The following is a 25,400-nucleotide window of genomic DNA, read 5'->3' as shown; positions in this document are numbered from 1 at the left end:
TAACGAGGTGACACTGTATTCAAGCATGAGGTGATTGTATGCCGCAGGTTGTAAGGCTATTTGAGTGTCCATGCATTTCCAGCGATATTCAAACTCTATCTTTACAGCGAAATATCCGTCCACGTTAGATTTATAGTGGTTGAGGTTTGTAAATATATATTGCATGCACGTCGTTTACTGACTGTAATTTTCTGGTTAACAACGAAAGTACATTATCTATGCGTTCATCTAAACAGACCACAACATGCCCAGCTCTGTACACAAAGTCTGCGTCAATTTTGCAATTAAGTGTTCCTAACCTCTTCCACTTGATCACATTTTGTCAACACTCAACCTTCTCAGATCGTCTATTGTATCAGGGCAGCGTGTCGCCACCCTCGCCACACTGTTTCCCTCTCATAATGCCCTGAATAACGCTCTTTAATCGCATTCAGCTAGGCGTTAAGTGACTTATGAAAAGCCATACATTGATATTCGTATGACCGATACGTTCTGTCGAGGATCGCGAGCAGTTTGTAGAGTGTTTGGGCGAAAACGTCCAGTCGCCACGAACACCGTGAATCAGGATTAAAGCAGCTGATATGTTTTCGGGTGGAAAGACGTAGAAGGATTTTTATTTTAAGCCATCATCAATCGATTTTGGGAACTGAGCAGCTGCATTAAGGACATAATTGCTCGTCGCTTTTTTCAAGGCAAGTCCTAATCAATGAGTAGAGTGTTATGAAATTTAAATACCAAATTGAATACAACATCCCCAAACATAAAAAATAAACGGCAATGGCGCCTGATAATTATTGCATTGGAAATGACATGTGACAGTGCCCAAAACTGGTACTATACATATTCAACGTTCGAAATTTGCAGAAATAGATTTTTTACACATATACTTTTTGATATTTTTTTGTAAATTCAAGCCTAATGATGAAATTACTTTGACACGCCATTCAAAGTACATGTACTAACGAATGTGGAATACCTAGTATGGTGCCATTGTGTCAGTAATGACTTTTATTAACATGCCTTTCATAATGAGTTTTACACATCATTGTACAGATAAACACGGAGAAACACTGACGTGTCTGTATACAGTAAACCAGTGAAGATCCGGGTTGGAATTGATCTTCAGCAACCCATGCTTGTCGTAAGAGGCGACTAATGGGACCAGGTGTCGACTTTGTTGATGCTTGTTATCGTATCCCTATTGCGTTGATGATGATGCTCATGATGTCAGTCACTGGATTGTCTGGCCCAGGCTTGATTAATTACAGACCGCCGTCATATAACTTGAATATTGCTGAGTACGGCGTTAAACAACAAAGAAACAAAGAAAGAAACAAACAAACACTGTATAGAGTAGTAAACAAGCGTCTGCTAGCATTCAGAGGTCGCGCATTCTCACCCGAACGCAACCCTGGTGCGACCGCTAGCAGTATTGGTGTAAATGAGACGAGTGTATCCCTGAATCTGATCAACAAAGGACGCCCGTTCAACACAGCTTTATTCTACTCCATACAATGCATGCCTATTCTCTCAGCAATCACCTTAAGCTTAACAATCCAAATCTTTTAGTACTCGATACCACTTTCTCTAGGTCAGCTAGCCGTACAATGGTTTGAAGTGCTTGTTTTGTAAGTAAAAACCCTTGTACCTCTCTCGTATGCCAGAGCCGTGTTTTAACTCTGACGTCACTGTTTGCTCGGGTGGTCGGCCGACAGGGAGGGGACAACGATTGTCAACAAATTTCAAGAACTTGTGGAAAATTATTCGAATTGTGATATGGGTCGGCTTGAGTGCTTTGTTTGATGAATCGACATGGTTGTACATATCCATGCAACCGAGGAGATAATGCTGTAGGTTTCACACTTGAGTGTCTTCTATCGTAATACGACCTTTACTGGTTGATACATTGATTCAATGCTGATGTTGGAAGAAAAGTATTCTGACTACAATCTGGTACCAATTGCCAATGAACATGTCGGATCAGCCATATGACGAGTAACCGTACGGAGATTCTGTTCGTACATGGAGACCCTTTGATCAGTGGATGGTCCAGTTCACAGCGCTGTGAGTTATTCAGATGTGATTCAATGGAATTCAGTGGATACCATCGTATTCAGTGGTGAGACAGTTCATGGAGTGATATGTCCTGGCGGATTCAAGGTCTTGACACGGGTGCAGGTACTTCGATTATTCTGTGTAGTTCATATATATATTTGCAGCCATACATGATGTACTACTCCATTTAAACCATTGTGATGAAGTCAGGCTATTGTTGCTGCGGTTGATTCTGAGCCAGGAATTCAATTGTGATTCAGAGAAGTGTCTGACGTCTGGCAACATTACTTGTTTTGTCTTAATATTGCTTCAGTAACTCTTGCATATTGATTCATTGTTAAAAGGGTGTGATATATCTGTTTAGACATATGGCCACACAGATATCATGCACGTATTCCATGTCCTGGTAGATATGTTTCCGTTTTGCTGGAAGCGAGATCTACCCAGTAACAGTTTACAGGAGATAGATTGCTAAATATCAAAGGAAATCCTAAACACATAACAACTGAACCATGATGACATCGTCAGGCTGTTTCAGTTGATTCTGAGCTGGAAGTCACTGGTCATTCAGAACATGCATTCATAAAGTACAACTGACGCAACTATAGGCCATTATGCAAATTTATGGAGGAATCATAAGCCAGAGAAATCACTCGAACTTGTTGATTCCGGAAGTAGAATCAGCGAGCCCTGCAGATTCATATGATTTCTCTATTACGTAATTTATACAGCTAAGGGGACATAACAACAAGCAAATCCAAAAGGGAGCTGACGTTTTATGAAATAGGAATAATGCAATTATTGGCATTAGTGTATTATGGACTTCGCAACAGACGGTTTCATCTAGGAAAATGTTTTCTTGTTTATTAACACTAAGTATAATTCTAAGCAACACATATTCCGAAATGGACCTGAGTGTAGTTATACTAGTATCCATTAATCTCCGATCACATAACAGATTGTTATGCATACAATAAAGCCGTTTCTAAATACTTATTAATCCGCCGTTAATAATCTCTTTCAAGAAGCACAACCTGTTGTTATATATTTCTCTGCGAAGGTCATTGAGTGTCTTGAAAGTAAGGACAATAGAACTTTTTCTCTCCAATATTCACTCGGTATATCTGTGTATATATACTCCAAAACGTCAACGCCAGAGGCCAATCACTACTGATAATATGCATATGAATATGCAACTGAAACATATTCCATTGAGCATTGGGTACAATGTGTGAAGCCCATATCTGGTGTCCCCCACCGTGATATTGCTGGAATATTGCTAAAAGCGGCGTAAAACCATACTCACTCACTCACTTACTCCATTGGGCGTACATGTAAAAGGTAAACCAGTGATTGAAATTTATATGAATGGATCACTGAAAATCAGGGATGACACCAGGTGTTCGCGTAATAAGCCAGCAACCGTGATATGAATGCATGTTAAACTCAGGACGGTGTCGTTCGCAGTGAATCCTCCTGGAAAACACATTTCCAGATTTACATATCATTGGAAGTAGTAATGGAAAGTGTACGATAAATGTGTTTTAAATATGGAATCGTTTTTATTTACGGTCACAGAACGGTGCAGTCGTGTACGTCACAGGTGAATGGCACAGACCTTTTCGTTTACGTCAGAGCGCCCCATTACGATAACTGGCTACGTTGTTTATTGTTAACACAAGCCTAACGGTACTTTTAGGTTCGTAATGTTATGTGTATGTATTCTGTTACCGACGCCATCTCAACCTGAACAATGGCGCGCAGGTCACTATACGTTTCAACCATGATGTTATCAAACAACTTGCACCTATTGGCACGTGGATATTGTGCATACGATACAGTTGTCATCTACTGTTAATCTACTTCAAACGAGTAAATGACGTCAATTCATAATTTTACTCTATCATATGTCCATGACTAATTCGAACCAGCATTTCAAATGAAGGGGCACAATGTAATCGGGTCTCGGAAGAACAGCTGGGAAGCTTTTGATTTCTGAAAGCATATTCCGTGTCATGAGATGTAGCTATTGTTATAATCTGTTTATCTGTATAGTCTGTATAATCAGCAGACACTTGCAATCGAGACTGATTATTCTCTGGCGTGGACGTTTTGAATTTATTTGTGAAATTAGCCGTAACAGCTATTCGCTATACATTTGCATGTAGCATATTTGTGTCATTCCTTAGTGTATATTTGCAATATTACAATTAAGGTGAGGTGAAGTGTGGTGAAATGGGGTTGAACGTCGCTTTCAAGATTATTTAAGTTATATATAACGGCGTGCATGCACGTGTCTGTGATTGCTTGTAAAGGTCAGGACTGAGACAAGATTGAGACACCATGCCGCAGCGTAACATGGATACGTTATACTGACTCCGAGCCGGCCAGTCCTTGTCTTTCCTCCCTAATGGAGTGAGTGAGTGAGTGAGTTGGGTTTAACACCGCTTTTAACAGTATTCCAGTTATATCACGGCGTGTCAGCTTCATGTGGGGGGAAAGCCAGAAGTGATGCAGGTCTCAGACGTTTACCACTTCGGTGAAACCCACGAGCACGGGTATGGTGCTGACAAACCTTGAAACATAATCGGGGCGAACCGGGAATCGAACCCACAATCATAGGTTTCTGGCGTTACCAACTCTGCACAGCGAATCGCGTTCGAACTACAGACCTTCCGCTATCCGGGTAGATGCTCTACCGTGTTTTCTCTACACAACGCATACGGTTGTACAATTACGTAGGGAACACAACACGCAGTATGGTCTAGCGCAACTGAATGTGGGAATGCAGCCCGATGTTTGCGAGAAGGGGTCCTGTAAACCTGAAGTCATATGATACAAATAACACAAACATGTACTTAGTTTCATACTTCCAGGATGAATGAACATATGACTGTATACTAGCATACAGTAAACTACGGTTATAACGAACTCAAAGGGACTACTAATTTTAGTTCGTTATAACCGTAATTCGTTATAAGCATATATACAGTATACTGTATATAAAACGAACGCTCTATCACTGCTTTCACATGCAATTTGCTAATTCACCGCTGCTATCAGTGCTGCGTTTGTGCGTTGCTTTTAGTGAAAGGCATGTTTTAACAGATGCGTCATAAGCGTTTCAATTTGTTCAAGGTATTTTATACAACACTAGTTCAACAAAATACATTCATGTTCAAGGGCTTCTGCTAATATGCGTTGCGTATCATATTCCGTTTCCACAGAAAACTCATTCAAGAAACTCTTTACTATTCATTTTAGATTATCATATTTATTTCAATAAACCATACAATGTTCAAGTACTACTCGTCAAACTAGCGAGACCACATATCTGGGGCAAAACCCGCATGATTATCTCATGTGGTTCTCCTTACTTACACAATGGCGTATAGTGGTACATAAAATGTCAAGGTATGCTGCTATACAAGGCCTATGTTATCGGGACGCATTAGATGATTGAGATTCAATACGAAGCATTACTCCTCGTGGCTGTTCATTGACTAAGTTTTGTTTGAACCCAAGTGCCACGCCCACATTTAGCCGAATGTATTCAACCGGGCCAAGGACGAACTCAGTCGTTACGATAGAACGTGTGTGCCGTTCACTGTTGATAAAGCAAAAGACGTAAACACAGTTTTTCTATTGCTGTCCGTTCTGTATATCTGTACGCTTTATGTTAGCAACGGTGTATACTTATCATTTGAAAGTATACCATTAAATTGTGTTTGTTTATAACTTACAGTAACGCTGTGGCGTTAGATATAACGTGTTTAATTATAATTAAACTTCCGACCCTTGATTAATTCACGAAGGACAGATCATCTACAATAATTCCGAGTTGCGATTAGCTTATTCTTCATATTACCCATAGTCATTTTCCTGAGAAGATGTTGAAATGTTTCATTTTCCTGATCTCAAGTAGAGACATCAACGGCACATAAAATTGTTTGCGACGTTCATATGACGTCAAGTTGTTATGGGGATCTCGCAAACAATGACAACAGTTTCACAAATGTAGCGAACTTGGCAATTAGCAAGAGGCAAAGTTATAATGCTCAGTGAGAATTACTGAAAACCATTTCACCGACAACTTGCTCCTGTGGGTAATACATGTATATATGTTTTGAGATGGTAAATATTCAGTATTATGAATAAATATTCCATTTAGCGAGCCTTGGTAATAAGCGAAACTCAAAACACACAAATGTGATAACCTCTTAATCTAGACTCTGTCGTCGAATTTGTATTCTCATCTCTGACACCAGTACAAAATGATTGAAACTTTTCTGGAATGAACGCATTACTATATTACGTGACAATGTCAGTGATTAAGTAAGTCTGACAGTGAGAACAATCAACAAAGTTCCAGTTGAAATTAGTTTTTTTTTCAATGGCGCGACTGCCATAGAGGCAAAACAACAAATGCTTAAACATATTTTTTCAACTTTGCAAGTTGTGGCCTATCGTGACAATCCATCGGTCTTCCTGCTAGAGAAATTAACCTTTATCAAAGGAAGGTGGCTCTAGTCTATGAGACGTCACGTTTGTTCTGAATCTGGCTGGCCTGTCATAACGTGACGGAACGCAGTCAAATGTCCCAAACAGCAACAAAATGAAACATAGAACACTTTCGCCGAATCCAACTTTTTGAATGTCCCAAAACACGTAATATAGAAATTGATCCTGCTTGTGTCCTCGCAAAGTTGCTTAGCAATGTGTATGTCTGCCTACACTTGTAAAAGACTCACCTATGCCCCTTTAGACACTGAGTTTCGGTATCTTAGACTGTCATCTCAGATAATTATAATAATTATTCCTGTAATTTGTCCAGGTCACGATCGTCAATTCTGACTCGATCGCCGATAGACAAGGGCGACGCCATGTTTGTTTGTAAACACCTAAACGGGCAGCTACATGTACCTTACCTTTCATTTATGACTATTTATCTGTAACTGTCCCCGACTGATACTGTATTTATCCTTTGACTTTATCCTGCCGAGAAACATACACATTCTATGATAACTAAGATGCAGGGTGAAGAATACATTTATCGGGTATCAAACTCAGTCACTCGGTCACTTGGTTGATTGCATGCCCTTGTATCCCAATGGCGTGGATCAATGCCCACAATATCGATCACTGGATTGTGCAGCCCAGACTCGGCATTTACTGACCACCGTTTTATGACTGCAGTATTGCAGCGTTTAATTGCAAAAGAAACAAAAAACATCTTTTATCTCGAAATTTTAGTAATCTTGAAGTCACACTTGGCGAGCCCGGGAACTCGACATGGCAGAAACTATGGTACTGAATATTTTGTTCAAAATTGTCCAAAGGTGTTATGGAGAAACCGGTTCTTAAGAGATTATTTAAACGTTTGTTATTGAAAGATGTATGTCATGCCTTTACTATTATAAGTTTTTATCAATTTTATTCACCATTATCCCACCTGACAAACTAAAGGACAAACTTCATTCCTTGACCCATTGGGCTTTTGTTACAAGACGTGGTGACCATAGATATAGTTACATACCTATCTTCAGAGTTTCAGGGCAATTTGCCAAAAAATGAAAACAAATGCCATCTGAAGTATTATAAAGTATTATACATAAAGCGACGAAGCCCTGTCCATGTCCAACAGAAATCTCTACATAAAGCAGAGTCGAAAGTACCATCAGTGAGAAAACAATATGTGGAATGTTGGACGCCCTCATTGATAACATCTATGCAAAGTTTTGGGGGTACGACATTTAAGCAAGACGTGGGCATCCTCATTGGCACCAATTGTGCTCCCCTTCTTGCTGATCTGTTTCGTTATGCATGTGCAAAGTCAAAACAAGGTCATTTAGCCAAGTTTAACTTTTCTGCTCGGTTTGGCAAAGCCAAAACAAGGTAATTTGGTCTTCAGATGTTTATCTGAAGCTTCGTGTATATCCATGCTCTATATCGTTCAATAACCACCCAATAGCCGATTCCCTTCCACTGATATACCCATTTGAACAAGATATAAAGGAGAGCAGTGAGACCGCCTCAAATGTTTTTTTATCTGTGCACAGAGAGTCAGAAGAACAAAACACTCTCCACAAGACAAGAGGGATGACTTCAACTGTTCAATAGTCAGCTTTCCTTTTACGTCGAGCAGTATTCCTGCAGCTCTAGCATTTGGTGTTAAATTATATTTCAGATCTTTGAATTACAATCAAGCAAGCTCTTTCTACCAAGATTTTAAGAAAGGTCATGCGACTCTTGCTCAGAAATTGTGCGACCAAGTTTACAACATTCAAGGCTTCAGTAAAGCTTTCAAAACGTTTTATGGTAGACATGTGGAAGACATTTCAAATTTTGACGCATCAGTGACAAACATTATATCCGACGCATCTCCCTTTTTTCCCGTGCGTTTTTGAGGGGAACAATTGACTTGCCTTTGCATGTGTTTGTGGCGGGTGCCACTGATGTGGCAAGATACGCTCAACCTTTAGCGAACAACTGGTATCGTTACAATTTGATAGTGGTACATAAACACACGATCAATTGGAATCGTACAATCGTCTCTGCTTTTGGCAGATATTTCTTAGGAATATTGAAAGGGTTTTGTCGCTTTTATTTACATGACCTGTCTCGAAATCGGACATTTGCCGACGACAACAACCACTCACTGCCAAAAAAGCCCTTGGACAGAGGTGAGCTAGGGCGAGGGGTAAAGAGTTTCATCACAGAGTGGTTCGCGTACCAGGAACAAAGGCGATATGTTATTCATGTCCACTAACTATACATGAGCTTTAATACCCACAGAAAGGACATACATGTGTGTTATGACCAACGACTCAAGTGTCCATGATCCATGTCCATGTTCAATTGTAGGGCTGTCAGAACTAGAGAAATAGGAGTGAGGATTCACAGCAGGGGAGCTACGTTAACGAGTGTGACAAAGGCCTTGAAGATGGGCCAGGTCTTTTCAAACCAACATACACATGTATCTTCATTGCCTATGCTCAAACCTTGTCGTAAGAGGCGACTTAATGGATCAGGTGGTCAGACTCGGTGACATTGGTTGATAACCCGTGTCAACTGACCCTGAATGCTTGGATTGTTGTTCACAAGATTAATCACTGGATTGTCTCGTCAAGATTCGATTATTTGTAGACAGCCGTCATTTGTAAACCACTGCTGGTCAGTGCGGCGTTCAACAGCAAAGCTCATGCTCTGATTATGACATAATACAATACTAAAGTAAATATTATTGTTATCCTGTTATTTTGAAACACCAAACAAACACTGTCAATAGAATCAACAAAGTACATTGCCATGATACTAAGAAAGCCCATTGCAAGATTCCTACTATATCATAAACACCATGACACCAGGTATTCGCGAGAAGGTAGGGGTCACATTCGGACCCTGCTATATTTTGACATATTTAGCGTACGTGTCTATGGAAACTATTAATACCGGTCCCTAATCGATTAGACCCATCCGTGAAGATCCTGAGTAGAATAGGTCTTCAGCAATCCATGCTTGCCGTAAAAGGCGACTATGCTTGTCGTAAGTCGACTAACGGGATCGGGTGTTCAGGTCAGACTAGGTGATTTGGTTGACGCATGTCATCGTATCCAAATTGCCTGGATCGATGCTCATGATGTCAATCACTGGATTGTCTGGGCCAGACACGATTATTTACAGACCGCCGTCATATAGCTGGAATATTGCTGAGTGCGGCGTTAAACGACAAACAAAACCTAATCTATCTCTGTTGTAAGTATTAAATTCCACAAGAAAACCATTAACCGAATAGTAAGTACATTGCGTGAAACAAATACAAGAATATCGTTTCATATGTTCTCGTAATCACCCCACTTTGCAGACACCTTAATCCTTAATTTAGAAATTGTATGGTAGACATAACAGAACAGATCAGAAGTATATTCTAAAACATCACACATATTGACATAAATGAGTGGGAAGGTTAGGTCTGCCCTGTACATGTCGTTATTCAGTTATATTGTGCCAGCTTGAAGTGGGAGCTCGAGGGTAGCCCGACATGGTGATCTGAAGACCATAACACAAGGTGTATTTGTATATAAATATAATACGTCAACGTCAGAGAATTGGTCTCGATGATCTGCCGATACAAGCAAAATAGCAGGGGAAATTATATCGGATAGTATGGCAGAGATTATACAATATTCCCTGAAATGGTGATGATATCTGTACACATATTTCCTGAAATAGTGATGATATTTATATGCATATTCCCTGAAATTGTGATGTTATTTATATGCATATTCCCTGAAATTGTGATGATATTTATATGCATATTCCCTGAAATTGTGATGATATTTATATGCATATTCCCTGAAATTGTGATGATATTTATATGCATATTCCCTGAAATAGTGATGATATTTGTATACATATTCATCCTGAAATAGTGATGATATCTGTACACATATTCCCTGAAATTGTGATGATATTTATACGCATATTCCCTGAAATAGTGATAATATTTGTATACATATTCCCTGAAATAGTGATAATATTTGTATACATATTCCCTGAAATAGTGATAATATTTGTATACATATTCCCTGAAATAGTGATAATATTTGTATACATATTCCCTGAAATAGTGATAATATTTGTATACATATTCCCTGAAATAGTGATAATATTTGTATACATATTCCCTGAGATAGTGATAATATTTGTATTCATATTACCTGAAATAGTGATCATATTTATATGCATATTCTCTGAAGTAGTGATAATGTTTGTGTACATATTCCCTGAGATAGTGATGATATTTGTACTCATAATCCCTGAAATAGTGATCATATTTATATGCATATTTTCTGAAGTGGTGATAATGTTTGTGTACATATTCTCTGAAATGACATTTCATGAGTATAGTCTACCCCATTCATTGAGTAAACATGTATGAGACTCAGGATTGTGAACGTCTGTCTATAGTTCAAGATAATGCAGAAGAATTTAGGCGCTCATTGTCCCTGAATGTTCCTTTCTAATCTATATTCCGCCTTTGGTGTCAGAACATATTTTATAACAAGTACAGCATACAACATTTGCCAGGAAACAATGAGTTAACGAGATTTCACTGTGTGGCTACGCAGTTACTGACTTACATACGACTGCAGGCGTCCTTGTGTTTCCACATACATCGGAGTAAGAAACGATACTTAATACAGTCGTCAATGATCTGTAAAAAGTGTAAGAATGCACATTTTGCGTTACAGAGAAAACATGATACAAAACCTAATCATAGTACTGTTCTGTTCATATATTCGAGTATGTACTCTATACATTCTATAATTTGTATTTATATCAATACAACTGTTTCGATATTTCATATATTTGTTTTCTTAACTTCATAAATATTTTTAAGTTCTTTTATTTCTTTCATTTTAGACATATGTTAAGATTGAAAACGTGAGTTTGATTTAATGTCTCTTTTTAGCATTATTTCAGCTATTAATACGGAAGTTGACTCGGGAATAGGGGCATTGAACGACGATAGCACCCTAGGCTACCCTACCGACATGTATTCTATAATGTTTCTGTATTGATTAAGGAATCCGCGATGTTACGTATTAAGCAACAGGTACACACCTTAAAGACGAGTGAGTGAGTGAGTGAGTGAGTTGGGATTAACGACGCCAATATTCAAGTTATATCACGGCATGTCAGCCCGAAATCCCGAAGTGATGCAGGTCTTATCACAATCATAGGTTTCTGGTGTGCCCAAGGGACGTAACTCTGCACAGCGAATTGCGGCGCCTTAACGACTTGACCACCCGTGTCCTCTGAAAGATGAAGTAGATCACATTAAGGACTTGAAACTTTGTAAAGTACACAATCTGCTTTGGAAGCAGATTTTTATTTGTTTAGTTCGTGACAACTCCGTATTAAATGCATGCCTAGAGAACACTATTTGTAATAATTAAGTACTTTATATGCATAATATACTTACAGTTTATGCACTGGAGTTGGTTCCTCAACGCGAAATTAGCGTTATAGCGTTCCATGTTAAATTATTTGAGATACAAGAGTAGATCTAAGATCGCTCTCCACCCTGCGACCTAGTTAACCAGTTATACGTACAACATAAGGCATGCATGGGTACCATAATCAGATATGAATGCTTCCTGGCCTGCAAACAATTGATTATCTATGTACGATCTCAGCAGTTGTACAGGTTTCGGGCAAACAGGTTTCGGGTTTTGTGTTCGACAAAAAATGTAAGAAGGACATGCATTTTTGTTACAGGATCCAAGATTCAACCAAGAAGTTGACAAACGCACTGGCTATACAACCCACAGTATCCTCTGTTTGCCGATCATCAACTATGAAGGGGAGGTAATCGGGGTGGCGCAGATAATCAACAAGATTGATGGGAACCACGAGTTTACCCGTCAGGATGAGGAGGTGGGTTTGCCTATGAAAACCTTTTAATCCACATAAGTGCTGGCGTGTTGTAAGCTATTCCGAAGTTAGTATTGACATAGTCACAGAAACCTGATGCGCTTTGTTGCATGCAATGCTGACAAATAATCTTCGAACAATTAATTATTCTCCTGTTATATGCAATGGTATGCATGCAATATTAGTTTCGAATGTAGGAAAGATTATGTTGGAAATTGACGCACATAAACATACTTCTCTTCTCTCCAATGGAATTTGAAAAAGTGAGATATTTGTAATCCTACGTCAACGCTAGTGTTGATTTACAATCATGCTGTTTGTGAAATGGGGTTTATCAAATTCATGTACGCTGTCAGACACACTAATAGCCGACATTGATATTGATTATCGTTTTCAAAGTTATCAACAAATGTTGAAGATACAATAACAAAACTTACACGGAAAGACCTACACCTGTTCTCTAGACATCGATATTGTCGGGAACATATATACTTCATATATCTGTCAATAAAAACCACAACTGAAATGAAAATGCACTCACGAAACTTTGTAACAACCTTATTGTCTGCTGGTACATGTATACCGCAAGCACGTTTAATATACACCTAGTATAATTATCAATAAATGATGATCTTAGATTTGAACGCTTTTCCATGCACGTTGTTTTCCATCTTGTACAAATTTCATTAAAGTGTTAATTCAAATATTTCCTGATGCAAACTAATATAAACTTCCGCTCGTGTTGTTTATTTACCGGTATATTCAACTCGGTTTGAAAAGAAACAATTCGTTATCATCGTGATATATATATTTATGATTCATAAGGTATAAATCGTTATCATCGTGATATATATGTTTATGATTCATAAGGTATGGGGTGATCACACAAGAACCATGATTCCATACGTTCCATCACTTTTGTACCGCCATTCCTACTTTTATATGTGTTCCGTTCCTAATCCACTTTATCAAAATATAATGCCAAAATCATTAGGTGCAGTTTGATTTCGCCATTAAACACTCCTGAAAAGCATTGCTATTAAAATCTACCCACATAGAATACGTTTAACCTGTCGTCATAAATGGGGTACACCTCTCCCTCCTTATATTTCCAGTTGTTTAGAAAGTACCTGACATTCTGTGGAATTGGAATCACAAATGCGCAACTCTTTGAAATGTCCGTCACCGAATTTCAAAGGAACCAGGTAAGTGTATTTCAGCATAGGTCTCGAATTCTGCCCTTTTGCAGACTATATACTCGTACCACAGTCACATATTTCCTTTCGTTACTCTGAGCCACATTCTAACATATCCATACGGAACATTCTTTGGGTAGCCGACGATCCCTTTGACGCGTGTGTGGTTATGACTAAAGATAGCGCCGCGTTTTGTCCTTCTTTCTCTATGCCTTGTACGGTTAAATATAATACGTAAGTTAATGTGTTGAACTGCGTTTATGGCAACGGCCAGTTTATGGTGTATTTGGAAAACAGCCACTGTCCGCAATGGCAGCGTGTTTTTGGAGACTGTATACTAAAGTTAGGATGGCACACAAGACTCGCAAAAAGAAGATGCAGGTTGAACCTGGGGAGGAATTTGACAGAGGCGTGGATACCCAGGTATAGTTAAAGGAAGCCATTGTCATGTGTGATCCCGCTGATTAAGTACTTCATGTGAATCAGGTGGAAGAGTAGGCTATTACGTTGGAAAATTCTTGAGGAATACCAACTCGAATTTGGATATTTACGTTGTAAAATGAAATATAGTCCATCGACATATTAACATTGACAAATATATCATGTATAATTTTAACAAAGAAACCTTCAAGTTCATCGTGCCAAGTCTAAAATATTTGACTGAATAATTAATGACAGTTGGCTTGGTAAAAGATTACTAACTGAAGTATTTCCCTTGACATCAAGCCCTTGCCAGTAGCCTTTTTCATTATTGATTACCCAAGGTTGTTAGAAATATATTCCTTTTGCTATGCTCATTGAAATTAAATTATTTTATAGACTGATTGTTATGAATAGCATCATTTATAAAAAATAATTATTAGAGACCACAAGGCGCACGTGAAGAGAAGTTGTTAAACTGTACGCAAGTGAATCCATTTTATTCCAAGCCTTTTAATTCTATGACAACACGATATTCGTGCTCATGGGGTTCTTCAGATGAGGAAATGTCCACACACTGGAGTGCGTCACGCTCGGCATTCCCCCTGCTGCAACAGATAACTTTAACTTTCGTGTATTATGTAATTGACTTAATAAAGGCTTACTTTTATTTGGATACTGATGCCATTGCGAAACATTTAGGTACTGATTTAATGTCCGTGTTTGTTTTATGGTATTCTAAAATATGTTTGACAAAGTTGCTTTCAAATATAAATTTGTATTTATGAAAAGCGTGTAAATATTCATTTCTTCTTTTCGCTTCATGGCTGGAGTAATGTCGACGCGACGTTGTATGTTAACTCCCTCACTCACTCCCTTTATTTGTATCATTACGCTAGAGTATGTTGGTTTGTTATCGGTGAAGCGCCCATACCCTGATATTGCTGAAAATGTCAATAAACCAACGCCAAAGAGAATCGCATACCTAAATTAAAAAATTAATGACATACTCGTATGTTTGAGTTGTGCCAGAAGACGATGGTCTCGTTGAATGAAAATGTAATGTTTAAATCATGTTTAGTTGACAAGACAAATATTCTATTTCGCAAATAGCCATTTCGATTGATATTGGAAGATATATATTCATCGATACAATACTATTGATGACATGGTACGAAAGCTTAATCAGAGTTAAATAACAACAAACACACGTACCACTGCTACGACCTATGCCTGTTTTAGTTGCTTCTGCATCTGGCTCGAGGGATATTCGAAGAGCAAACAAACTTGCAGCAGCTTGTGAAGAAGATCATGGTGGAAGCTCAGGACCTTCTTAAGTGTGAGAGGTGCAGTGTCTTTCTACTGGAAGACACATTTGAGAATGTAAGCATCAACACGAATCCTACGCTAGTATTGTCTCAAGCATCAAAGTTAATAATGTCATGTTAGGGTATTAATGGAGACTCCCCTGGAAGTGAGTTCACACTGTAAGATTCTGTACTTCTTGTTTATTACTCGAGAAGGGTAACTACACAGATGTAACTTATCCCCCGCATTTTATGAACGTGTTTAAAATCATGTTTCATTTTGGGTGAGTATGTGAGACCTTATACCAATTTAATCTCTTTCCATTCAAAACGATTGAAAAAAAAAATGCAATATCGTTGTTCCTTTAAGGACTTAAACGTGTCTAGCATATGTTGACACATATTTACAGTGTACACTCTATACATGTATCGAGATTGTTGACGTGAGAGACTGTTTGATCGTACTTTAGGGGAAATATTTTCATGCCTCTACTAACTGTCATATGTGTTCATTTCCATGTCATGGATCGCATAAATTCAAAATAACTAGCAAACCATGATATTTTTGAATTGGTCTTATTTATTTATATTTATATACATGTATAGTAATGCAGATCAATTGGCCTAATAACAATCTTGAAATGTTATGCCAATCCGTTTACATAAATGCATACTTTGAAGTTAAAAAGATTAAATGTATACACATGCACACTGATTATACACCCTTTTACTTCATGAATGTGTTGTGGTGTGTATTAAAGGATGTACATTATTAACAACCAATTTGAATGAGCACATGGAAAGTCAGTAATGTTCAGCACATTATACTTTATTATACACGTTATATATGTACTTAATATGCTACATGTGTATATTGTCCATGCATTCATGACAATGACATATGAACTAAAACACAAATTGTGTACAATGATGTCGAAAGGTGAGAAATACAGACGATACAGTTTCAAACAGACATTTGACATTATGTCTTTTCTAGGATATCCACAAGTTTACCAAACGGTTTGTTGCCCGACTTGGACAATGCTCCAATAAAAACCTTGTCATGGCAATGCAGGTACCCAAGGAAATACTCTACATCAAACCCATATTTCCTAATATTGTCTTAATTTTGGTGATACTACTTACATGTTGTTTTATCCCCCAAATGCGCGTTCAGTGTGAGGGATAACGATTACGCTACAGGCATATGAAGCTGTGTTAAATACATCTATAAAAAAAACAATTGAAGTTTAGAAATCTGTATTATGATTTTTATTTTCATTTTATTGAATTAAATAAAATATTTTTAGAAGTTCACATATATAGCTTTGAATGCCTGTAGGTAAAACATTAACATTATATATCATATTGTATTTCATTAAATGCCATTTGTAGTATGCTGATGACCAATTTCTCTCCGTAGGATATTAATCTGTTAAATCCTCTTGATGGGACCAATGCAATGGTACAGTGCTTCCACATGGTTATAGTTAAACAACTAATGCTTCTTATTACATCTCTGCGTTAGACGAATATAGCTTTTACTGTTGAAGTAGTGGTTGTTGGTTCGTTTTGTTAGCATTCATATACCTTTACTAAAGCCCCCGTATGTAGACTGTTTGAAATACCACACTTTCATGCCAAGCATCGTGTCGTCCCCGCCATTGTGTAGCAGGTATTGTTGTTCGTACATACATGGATAGTCATGGGTACATAGATATGTGATTCGTATACTTAACTCTTATCGTTTAGGTAGCTAGTAAATGCACCAGGGACTCATTTTGTATTCTACTGCACATCATCCATCATCATATTAACACTATGCAGTTTGAGCACAGGGTTAGATCCCTTATATACCTCAGCACTGGATTAGACCCCACATACATCTCAGCACAGTGTAAGACCCAATATATGTCAGCACAGGGTTCGATCCTACATGTATCTCAACACAGGATAAAACTCTTATATATAGCACAGGGTTATATCACCACTCAGTGCAACAATGTTGAGAATTTGCTTGTACGTGATGATGAAATTGATATTCAGGCAACATAAAAATACAGGTGGGGTATATCCATGCATATCTATCCATACCTAATGCCAAATGCAACTAAGATTCGTATGAAACCTGTCCCTTTGAGTCTATACCGTAGTCTTCTATACATTCATAGTGTACTGTATGTCTATAGTCTTCTGTATATCCTGATTTTGGAACGCCTGCCTGTATTATTGTTCATGTTTGACAATCCCAAACATGTTTGTTGCATGAAAATCAGGACGCATCTGAACTAGCAAATTCCGATCTCATAGTGAAAATCTTAGTCTTCACCTTTTTGACACTGAACAAAACTATCACTTGGACAGACTGCTTCGATGCTGAACAAAAGTAGAATGTATATCCAATTAAATAAATACGGGAAGACCACACTTTTTGCAAAACCATAAAAAACACAATATCTTATAAGGAGGAAAGTAAAGGTTTGTGACTTTTATTCAGCATCGCAAAACAGCCTGGTACCTACTAATATCTAACCTCTTTCGCACATCACGTGCATTCTGGCCTCTGGAGTTAAAATGTTACTCGCCATTTGTTATGTAAAATAAGATTTTGAAAGAAAGTAATTAAATAGATGAAATAATATTTGGTACACATTACGATAAAAAATGTGAATATGGATATGAACAAATATTTGTAGTTCGGTAAAATGATTCCGTCTGCATTATATTGTGTGCTCCTTCCTTTGTAACCATGACAACTGCACCTTCTCCGGAATATGCATTGTGTAATAGCTACATGTATTATCATAGTGATACCTCATTGTCATTGTGTTGTGAGAGTGATCCCACTTGCATGACCTTGACCTTTACCCCCAGGACCCCAGCAATATGAGCACTCCCTCGAGCACTTCCGGCGAGCACAGAGAGGCACGGAATCTACAGGTAACTCCTTTCTCTTTCTCTCTTTTCTGATCTATAAAAGTACCAATCTATTTAACTCCGACGTCTATTCATATCTTACTTTACCGGATGTCAATTCATTTGTGCGATTTCCCGTACAAATCATCTTTCAATTTCAAACTTCATTGATCTTGTAACAATTTCTTGCTGTCATTCAATTCTACTTATACTATCTTGTTTATCCTCTTAGCTGCCTTTGCCATTCTTCCATTCAGAATCTTTTTCTGTCTGGTACCTACTAACGTATACATTTTTTTCTACTGACAAGAACTATATTTACACCCGTCCCATATTCACCGGCTCTCTCACAATGAATTTTCCTAATTCTTTAGTTATTAGAATTAAAACATCATAGATATCATTTGTCGAACCTATCACATCGCTTCATGCCATGTTCATCACTCCCCTTAGCAACGAACTGGACCTTTATTCTTTCTTCTTACACTTCACATACCTAACCTAGCCTTAAGAATCAACCTCCTTGTTATTCCACGTGTCACGCCCCATCACCAGAAGGGCACCACTTATTTCTTCTTCGTTATAGGTACCATATCTCTACATGGATACCATTCGTGATGTACTAACCTCTACCCGTATGAGCGAAAGATTGCGACGAAAGGAAACCTCTCTACAAATATATCTCACGTTTCAGATTACGATGGCTTTTTTAGCAAAAAAGGTCTAGCAGTTAGTCTACACCTGCAGTAGATACTATATAGTGTTGCATAAAACTTTGAAAACGGAGATGGCTGATACTATTAGACCGGAATTAACTAAGTGTTGATGAAAACTCCGCAGGATCTCAAAACTTGTAAAGGTTTCTGATATGGAACATGCTGACTTAACCACAGTTCAGTCACAGAGTCAACTACAAAAACTATTTGGGCTGAGACTTTAAAACTGTCCCCCACTGTGTTGTAAAACGAACATATTTCTTAAGTGTATCTCTATACTTGTGAGAAGCGGAATCTCTGCACTTGCTTGTAAGCAGCGTCAGTGATTCCAAGTCAACATATCGTTTTTAGTTTCAACTAAAACAGTAAACGCGTTATCATGCCACTGAGTTGTCTGGTCCAAGACTCGACTTATTTACAGGCCGCCGCCGTGTGGCGGAAGTATTTTCTGCGGCGTTAAGCAACAAACAAACATTTACTTTTTATGCAAATTTCGTGAGTGGTGGATGCCACCGGCAGGCAGGACATGCTTACCCTTTTCAGAACACCTAGTGTCATCATTGATTTTCAGTGATCCATTCATGTAACTGTCTTCGCTATTTTTTTCTTTTCACCCGACGGCAGATAATCGAGATTGATTTTTCTCTGACGTTGACGTTTTCAATTTACACAACAGTGTCTCTACGCTGTTGAACCAGTGCAAATTTGGTATTGATTCCGATCGAATTCAAAAATATAATATCTTTATACTTCAAAAGACAGATCAGAAAGATCATCCCTTTATTCCATGGAAAGGACATTTTCCATCCCAAGGGAGTCTACATCAGTAGAAGGTCAAAACGAGAAAGGTAATAGTATGGCGTGCAGAGAAAACGCAAATCCTAATCGCCCATGTTCGTGATATCACGTTACCCCTTGCCATGTCTGAAGTAGGCCTTGTCTTCCCTCTCCACAGGAAGTCAGCTTCTCCATGGCCTTTTATCTCAACGCCAAAGACAGAGAAAATGTTTTGGAGCCCAGGTAGGACGTCTTCTATGTTTGATGTTTGATGTGCCGTTTCTATTTTATGTCCCACAGACGGGTTCTCCTGTGAAGTGTTACATGTAACACGGTGATTTCGAGGTTATTTAGATACATCTGAAGGGCATATTAAAAGGAATTGACTTCTTGCCTTAGATCTTACTCCAGCTGTGATGTTTTTTTCCGGACTTTGGTTGTCTTTTGATGACGTCTCTCAGGAAATAATCTAAGATCATACTTAATTGATTTACACCTCAATCATTATATTTTATTTACTTATATAATCCAGTAAAATATTAATATAGTTCAGAGGGATGTAAGAGTCTGATTAAACAAACATAAAAATGTTAATGCTTGTGTTTGCGTTATTCAAATTACTAATTAACATACTGCATTTACGCAAGACTGATATGGCAATGAATATGTTTATGAACTATGTAACGTTGCTATCATTTGTTCCAGTCAAAAGGACCTGTCGAAATCTAAAACAGCCGAAATTGCAAAATTTGTGGTCATGCAAGGCACGGTAAGAATGGTTTTACTCTTTCTGCTTTCTACTTTTCTCTTTCAAAATGTCAAAGAGGGTTATACGACTCTTGCTCAGAAGTTATTTGATCAAGGTTACACCATTCAAGGCCTCAGTAAAGCTTTCATAAAGTTTTATAGTAGATAGATGGACGGCATTTCCAAACTTGACGCCTCAGTGACAAAAATAATGTGCGATGCAAATCCCTATTTTGACTAGTACCGTATGTTCCCGTGTTTGATTTCAGGTGAACAATTTACTTAACTTTGCATGTGTTTGTGACGGGTGTAACGGGTGAAGCAGGGTACGCTCACCTTTTCGCGAACACCTGGTATCATGACCTTTGATAGTGATTAATACACACATGCTCAGGATATAGTCGGAATCGTACAATCGACTCTGCTTTGTGCTGAGATTTCTATTGGATATGGAAAGGGTTTTGTCGCTTTATTTACAATCAGTATACAAATTGCCGTCGGAATAAGACTTTTTAGATAGTTTTACAATGCAGATTTAATCATTCAATCTGCTTCACCTGAAATTATACTTTCCAAGGAGAGTGCATGATTATCGACAAAGGGATAACAATAGAACCTTTATATTTACAGGCGGTTAATATTCCTGACTTGGAAATCGATGGAAGATTTGGCAAAGGACCAGTGAGTGAACAATAGCATGTTCGATAATTGCTCCCGAATAATGCAACCGTTCGTCCGACTCGTCCGTAGTTTGTCGAAGAATTTGACAAATTTCGACATCTCTGAAACCGCAAACATATGTGTGGACTATTCCACGAAAGATCTTCTCAAGAGTGCAAAAATCGTTTTCATCATTATAAGAATTTTGTTTTTCTGACAATTCATATTCGTGCAGTGTTTGCATGTAAATTGTGTAGTCTCTCTGTCTGTAGTGTGAAGTTGGTAGACTCTGAAAGGTTAAAGGTTTTAATTATGTTTGTAAAAAAGGTTCCGTAGTATTTAAAATTTCGAAAATAAGTTATCTTTGAATCTAAGCAGAAGATGATTTAAACTTCTTAACAAGTCTTCTTGGGGCTCAAGTGGGCTTGCACTTTTTAGAATTATAGACAACCATAGTTCTTTGTCTGCGCCACATGTGTTTTGTATTGACATGTGCAGAAAAAAATGAGTCAACGAGTTTAGCCGTTATGTGTGTAGGGCAGACCCACAATCTCAGGTAATACTAATAATAGACAATAATCGTCTGAAATACAGCATGGGCGCTGCGAAATAGTTTGGAATGCTCAAATAGCTGAAGTTCTATTGAAAGACGTTTGCAGTAAACCATAAAAATAATTATACTTCAGACATTTAAAGAAAAAGAAATTGGCTGCCACATGAAATTGTTGCAAGATGTTATTTAAAAGGATAGTTAAGCTCATAGTTATAATTTAAAACATATCTGGTTGTGCAGATGCTGCACTTCCCACATCAAGCTGAGACCGCCTCCGTGGTATAGTGGTAGAGCGTCCGCCCGGAGAGCGGAAGGTCCGGGGTTCGATCCCCGGACGCGTCATACCAGAAGACGTTAAACGATGGTACTTGTTGTTACCTTGTCTGACGCTCGGCATTATGGGGCTAAACAAGGACTGGTCGGCTCGGAGTCAGTATACTGTGTCTGAGTGGGGTATTCATGTTAAACTGTGACATGGTATCTCAGTGAGCTAGCACTATAAATCGGCATTAGTCCGGACTTGTACAAGCAGCCACACACACACGTGCATGCACGTCGCCATATTAGTGCAATAATCTTGGACGCGGCCTTAAGCCCCATTTCACCTCATCTAACCTCACATCAAACTGATATGCAGTGATACAACTGGAGTACTGTTAATCGCGGCGTTAAACACAACTCACTCACTGATCACAATACCGATGACTCACTAATCACGACCTTGTTTCTTATTCTGATATTAGTGTATGGACCCTGATGGCTTTCACATACGGAGCGTCCTATGCATGCCAGTGTTCAACAGTGACAAGAAGATCATTGGTGTCACACAACTGATGAACAAGCTCAATTCCACCCCGTTTGATGACAATGATGAGCATATCATAGAGGTAGGTTGTTCCTTCGTAACACTGTTCGCAATGAGCAGTTAAGCACAGTGAATTACAGGGATTTTGACACCATTAAAACCGAGGACAACAACAACGTCTGACGTCAGAGTTAGACTGTATTTCGAAACAATCTGCCGCTTTCAACCGATACCACTGCAACAAAATACGTAACCCACCTATAACCGACCTGTAACCCACCTGCACAGGTGCCGCACAGCTTTTGTCAAAGCAAATTGACGAACTGTCAGATAAATTGTCTGATCATAAACATCTTTATAATAGAAAGTAACATGATCAATGAGAAAATGTCCAGTTTGCTACTTCAGAGGACAAATTCCACTGTATAATTATTTGTTCGTGTTAAGAAGGTCTTAGAGAAGTATATATACAGGAAAGTGTTTGGAAATATCTTAGTTAAAATACCCTTACGTCAGTTATGGGCACTAACAATGGTTTTGAAAGATTTCTCACATTACATATTAAATACTTACGAAAAAAGACCACTTGTTTTAATGAACTGACATAATCCTTATGTATTTTTGTATTTATGTATGGTATAATGTTCGCACTTGCTGTGGGTATATGGCTTTCTATATGGGACTGAAGGCTTCATGCAAATACACCACTTCGTCGTCTACATGTGGGTTCTATATCAATTAGCTGTATGTTTCTAGGCATTTTCCATCTTCACTGGACTTGGAATTCACAACTGTCAGATGTACGAGAACGCCTGTCGCTTGATGGCCAAACAGACCGTGGCATTAGAAGTTCTCTCCTACCACGCCACTGCACAGAAGGAAGAGACAGAAAAGCTTGTTGTATGTCTCAGCTGGACAATATTACCTTCAATTTATATGATTATGGAAGGGGGTTTGTCGCGTTCATGTCTACGTGACATCAAGCATATGTAAAATATGAAACGTAAACGCCAGGGAATACCAGTCTCGATTATCATACGAAACCGATTGCATTGGGCTTTAAGGAAAAAGGCAGTGAAAAATCAAACAAACGGATCACTGAAAATCATTGTTGATCGTTGCGATTTTCAGTGATCAATTCATATCATTTTCATCTCTATTTTGCATTTTAGGCCTAATGGAATCTGTTTCGGTAGCTAACCGAGACTGATGATTCTCGGGCTTGGTGTTTTATATTTTAATTTGATACTATGTGAAACTCGTTGGACGATACGTGTAAAGCTTCATATTTTTTTAGTTGGTTTATAAATTACTTGATCGGCCGACAAAAGACTTTTAATCAAAATATTTGCCTAGTTTTTTTCACTGTTACGTGTAATGAAAAAATACACCAGATTTTAACACAGCTGTCGTAAGAAATGGTGAATAATACGTATAAAAATATTCATTCTAACAAAACTAAACATTCAATTATCTGTCGGTATTTTGCCCTGTTAAAACGTGTTTGTTTTTCATCTTTGGTAGCAGTACTTATCTGGTGTTTGCAAATTTTGTAAACATATCAGGCCAAGTAATTTGTAAACCAGCCAAAAGAAATTAAAAGGCCTAATGGATGTTTATAACTGTAAAAGTGTTATACATAAATGGACATGTGATAGGGACATTTTCATTCTAAGGGTACAGATCAACAAAGCTAAAAAGGGAGTGTGATGATAATACGTATTTTGTGAATGCTTAGGGACATCGAATTACAAATAGCCCTACAGCAACCGTGTAATTTCTTTCATTTCACTCATACCACAGCTGAGCCTTTCAAGTTTTAAGAAATTCACTCGGATGTATACTATATTCAAATTTAGTGTAGAGTATATTTTCTTCTAAGGGTTTATTAATTGTTCCCTCAGGAATGCGAAATCCCAACCGCCGACGACTACCGTCTGTACAGTTTCGACTTCGACGACATGGTTCTCAGCGACGATGATACACTACGTGCTGTCATCAGAATGTTTACCGACGCGAACATCATCAACAGTTTTAAAGTGCCTTATGATGTAAGCCTGTAATGAGATATGGTATTTCGCACGTCTGTTCAGCCAACATTTTAATGTAAAGCCAATTTGCTTTGAAATGTCTTTGAAGGGTTTGAATCTTAAGATAATGTTTTGGAAAAAAGGTCAAGAAACTTTGACATCACACAATTAATTGTTTTTCTTTGCCCAATATGAATCATTGTTAACGACAGTTGCATATTTTGTGTCGTAGTAGGTGATACGACCATTCTGTCCTTGCAGGTAATATGTCGATGGACAGCCAGTGTGAAGAAAAACTACCGTCCCGTCACCTACCACAACTGGCGGCATGCCTTCAACGTGTGTCAGACAATGTTCACCATGCTATTTGTAAGTATCTGCTGTGTGCATTGCGTTCACCACGTTACACAGATCATGTCTTCTGATGGAGTGAGTGAGTGGGTTTTACGCCGCTTTCAGCAATATTCCAGCAATATCACGGCGGGGGACACCAGAAATGGGCTTCACACATTGTACCCATCTCGGGAATCGAACCCGGGTCTACGGTGCGAAGAGCGAACTCGTCTGATGGATGTCACCGTGTGTGAGTGAAGAGTGTTGTAGCCAGCCCCCCCCCCCCCCCCCCCATTTTTATATAAACCACGAACATATTTCAGTAATATCACAGCTTCAGCTGTCCTTCGATATTAACTGAAGTCATTTACTAAACCCAGCTTAACAAGGATGATTGTCGCAAGAGGCGATTGGTGGGGTCGGGTTGATGTATGTCGGCGTATCC

The 25,400-nt window shown here is 38.4% G+C and overlaps 1 protein-coding gene across 12 annotated transcripts in view; it reads left to right on the top strand.

Moving 5' to 3' along the window:
- The window catches only part of LOC124145697 (cGMP-specific 3',5'-cyclic phosphodiesterase-like), a 150,482-nt gene that overhangs the window by 107,663 nt on the left and 17,419 nt on the right, over window positions 1-25,400 (top strand). For 9 of the 12 annotated variants that reach the window (XM_046515584.2, XM_048393400.1, XM_046515585.2 and 6 more), the window contains 12 exons: window positions 12,340-12,498; window positions 13,611-13,700; window positions 15,354-15,494; window positions 16,416-16,493; window positions 18,293-18,358; window positions 20,006-20,070; window positions 20,533-20,596; window positions 21,205-21,255; window positions 22,531-22,674; window positions 23,349-23,492; window positions 24,497-24,643; window positions 24,884-24,991. In XM_046515584.2, the coding sequence (XP_046371540.1) occupies window positions 12,340-12,498; window positions 13,611-13,700; window positions 15,354-15,494; window positions 16,416-16,493; window positions 18,293-18,358; window positions 20,006-20,070; window positions 20,533-20,596; window positions 21,205-21,255; window positions 22,531-22,674; window positions 23,349-23,492; window positions 24,497-24,643; window positions 24,884-24,991 (1,257 nt within the window). Of the gene's footprint in view, window positions 1-12,339; window positions 12,499-13,610; window positions 13,701-15,353; window positions 15,495-16,415; window positions 16,494-16,841; window positions 16,884-18,292; window positions 18,359-20,005; window positions 20,071-20,532; window positions 20,597-21,204; window positions 21,256-22,530; window positions 22,675-23,348; window positions 23,493-24,496; window positions 24,644-24,883; window positions 24,992-25,400 lie in introns of all 12 variants that reach the window. The other 3 variants (XM_046515586.2, XM_046515587.2, XM_046515588.2) reach the window with 3 other exon arrangements.

This window comes from Haliotis rufescens, unplaced genomic scaffold (genome assembly GCF_023055435.1).
Source record: "Haliotis rufescens isolate VD_foot unplaced genomic scaffold, xgHalRufe1.0.p SCAF_12, whole genome shotgun sequence".
NCBI classification, from domain to species: Eukaryota; Metazoa; Mollusca; class Gastropoda; order Lepetellida; family Haliotidae; genus Haliotis; species Haliotis rufescens.
The sequence above is the reverse complement of the archived record's forward strand: the minus strand, read 5'-3'. Positions and strand labels throughout refer to the sequence as shown.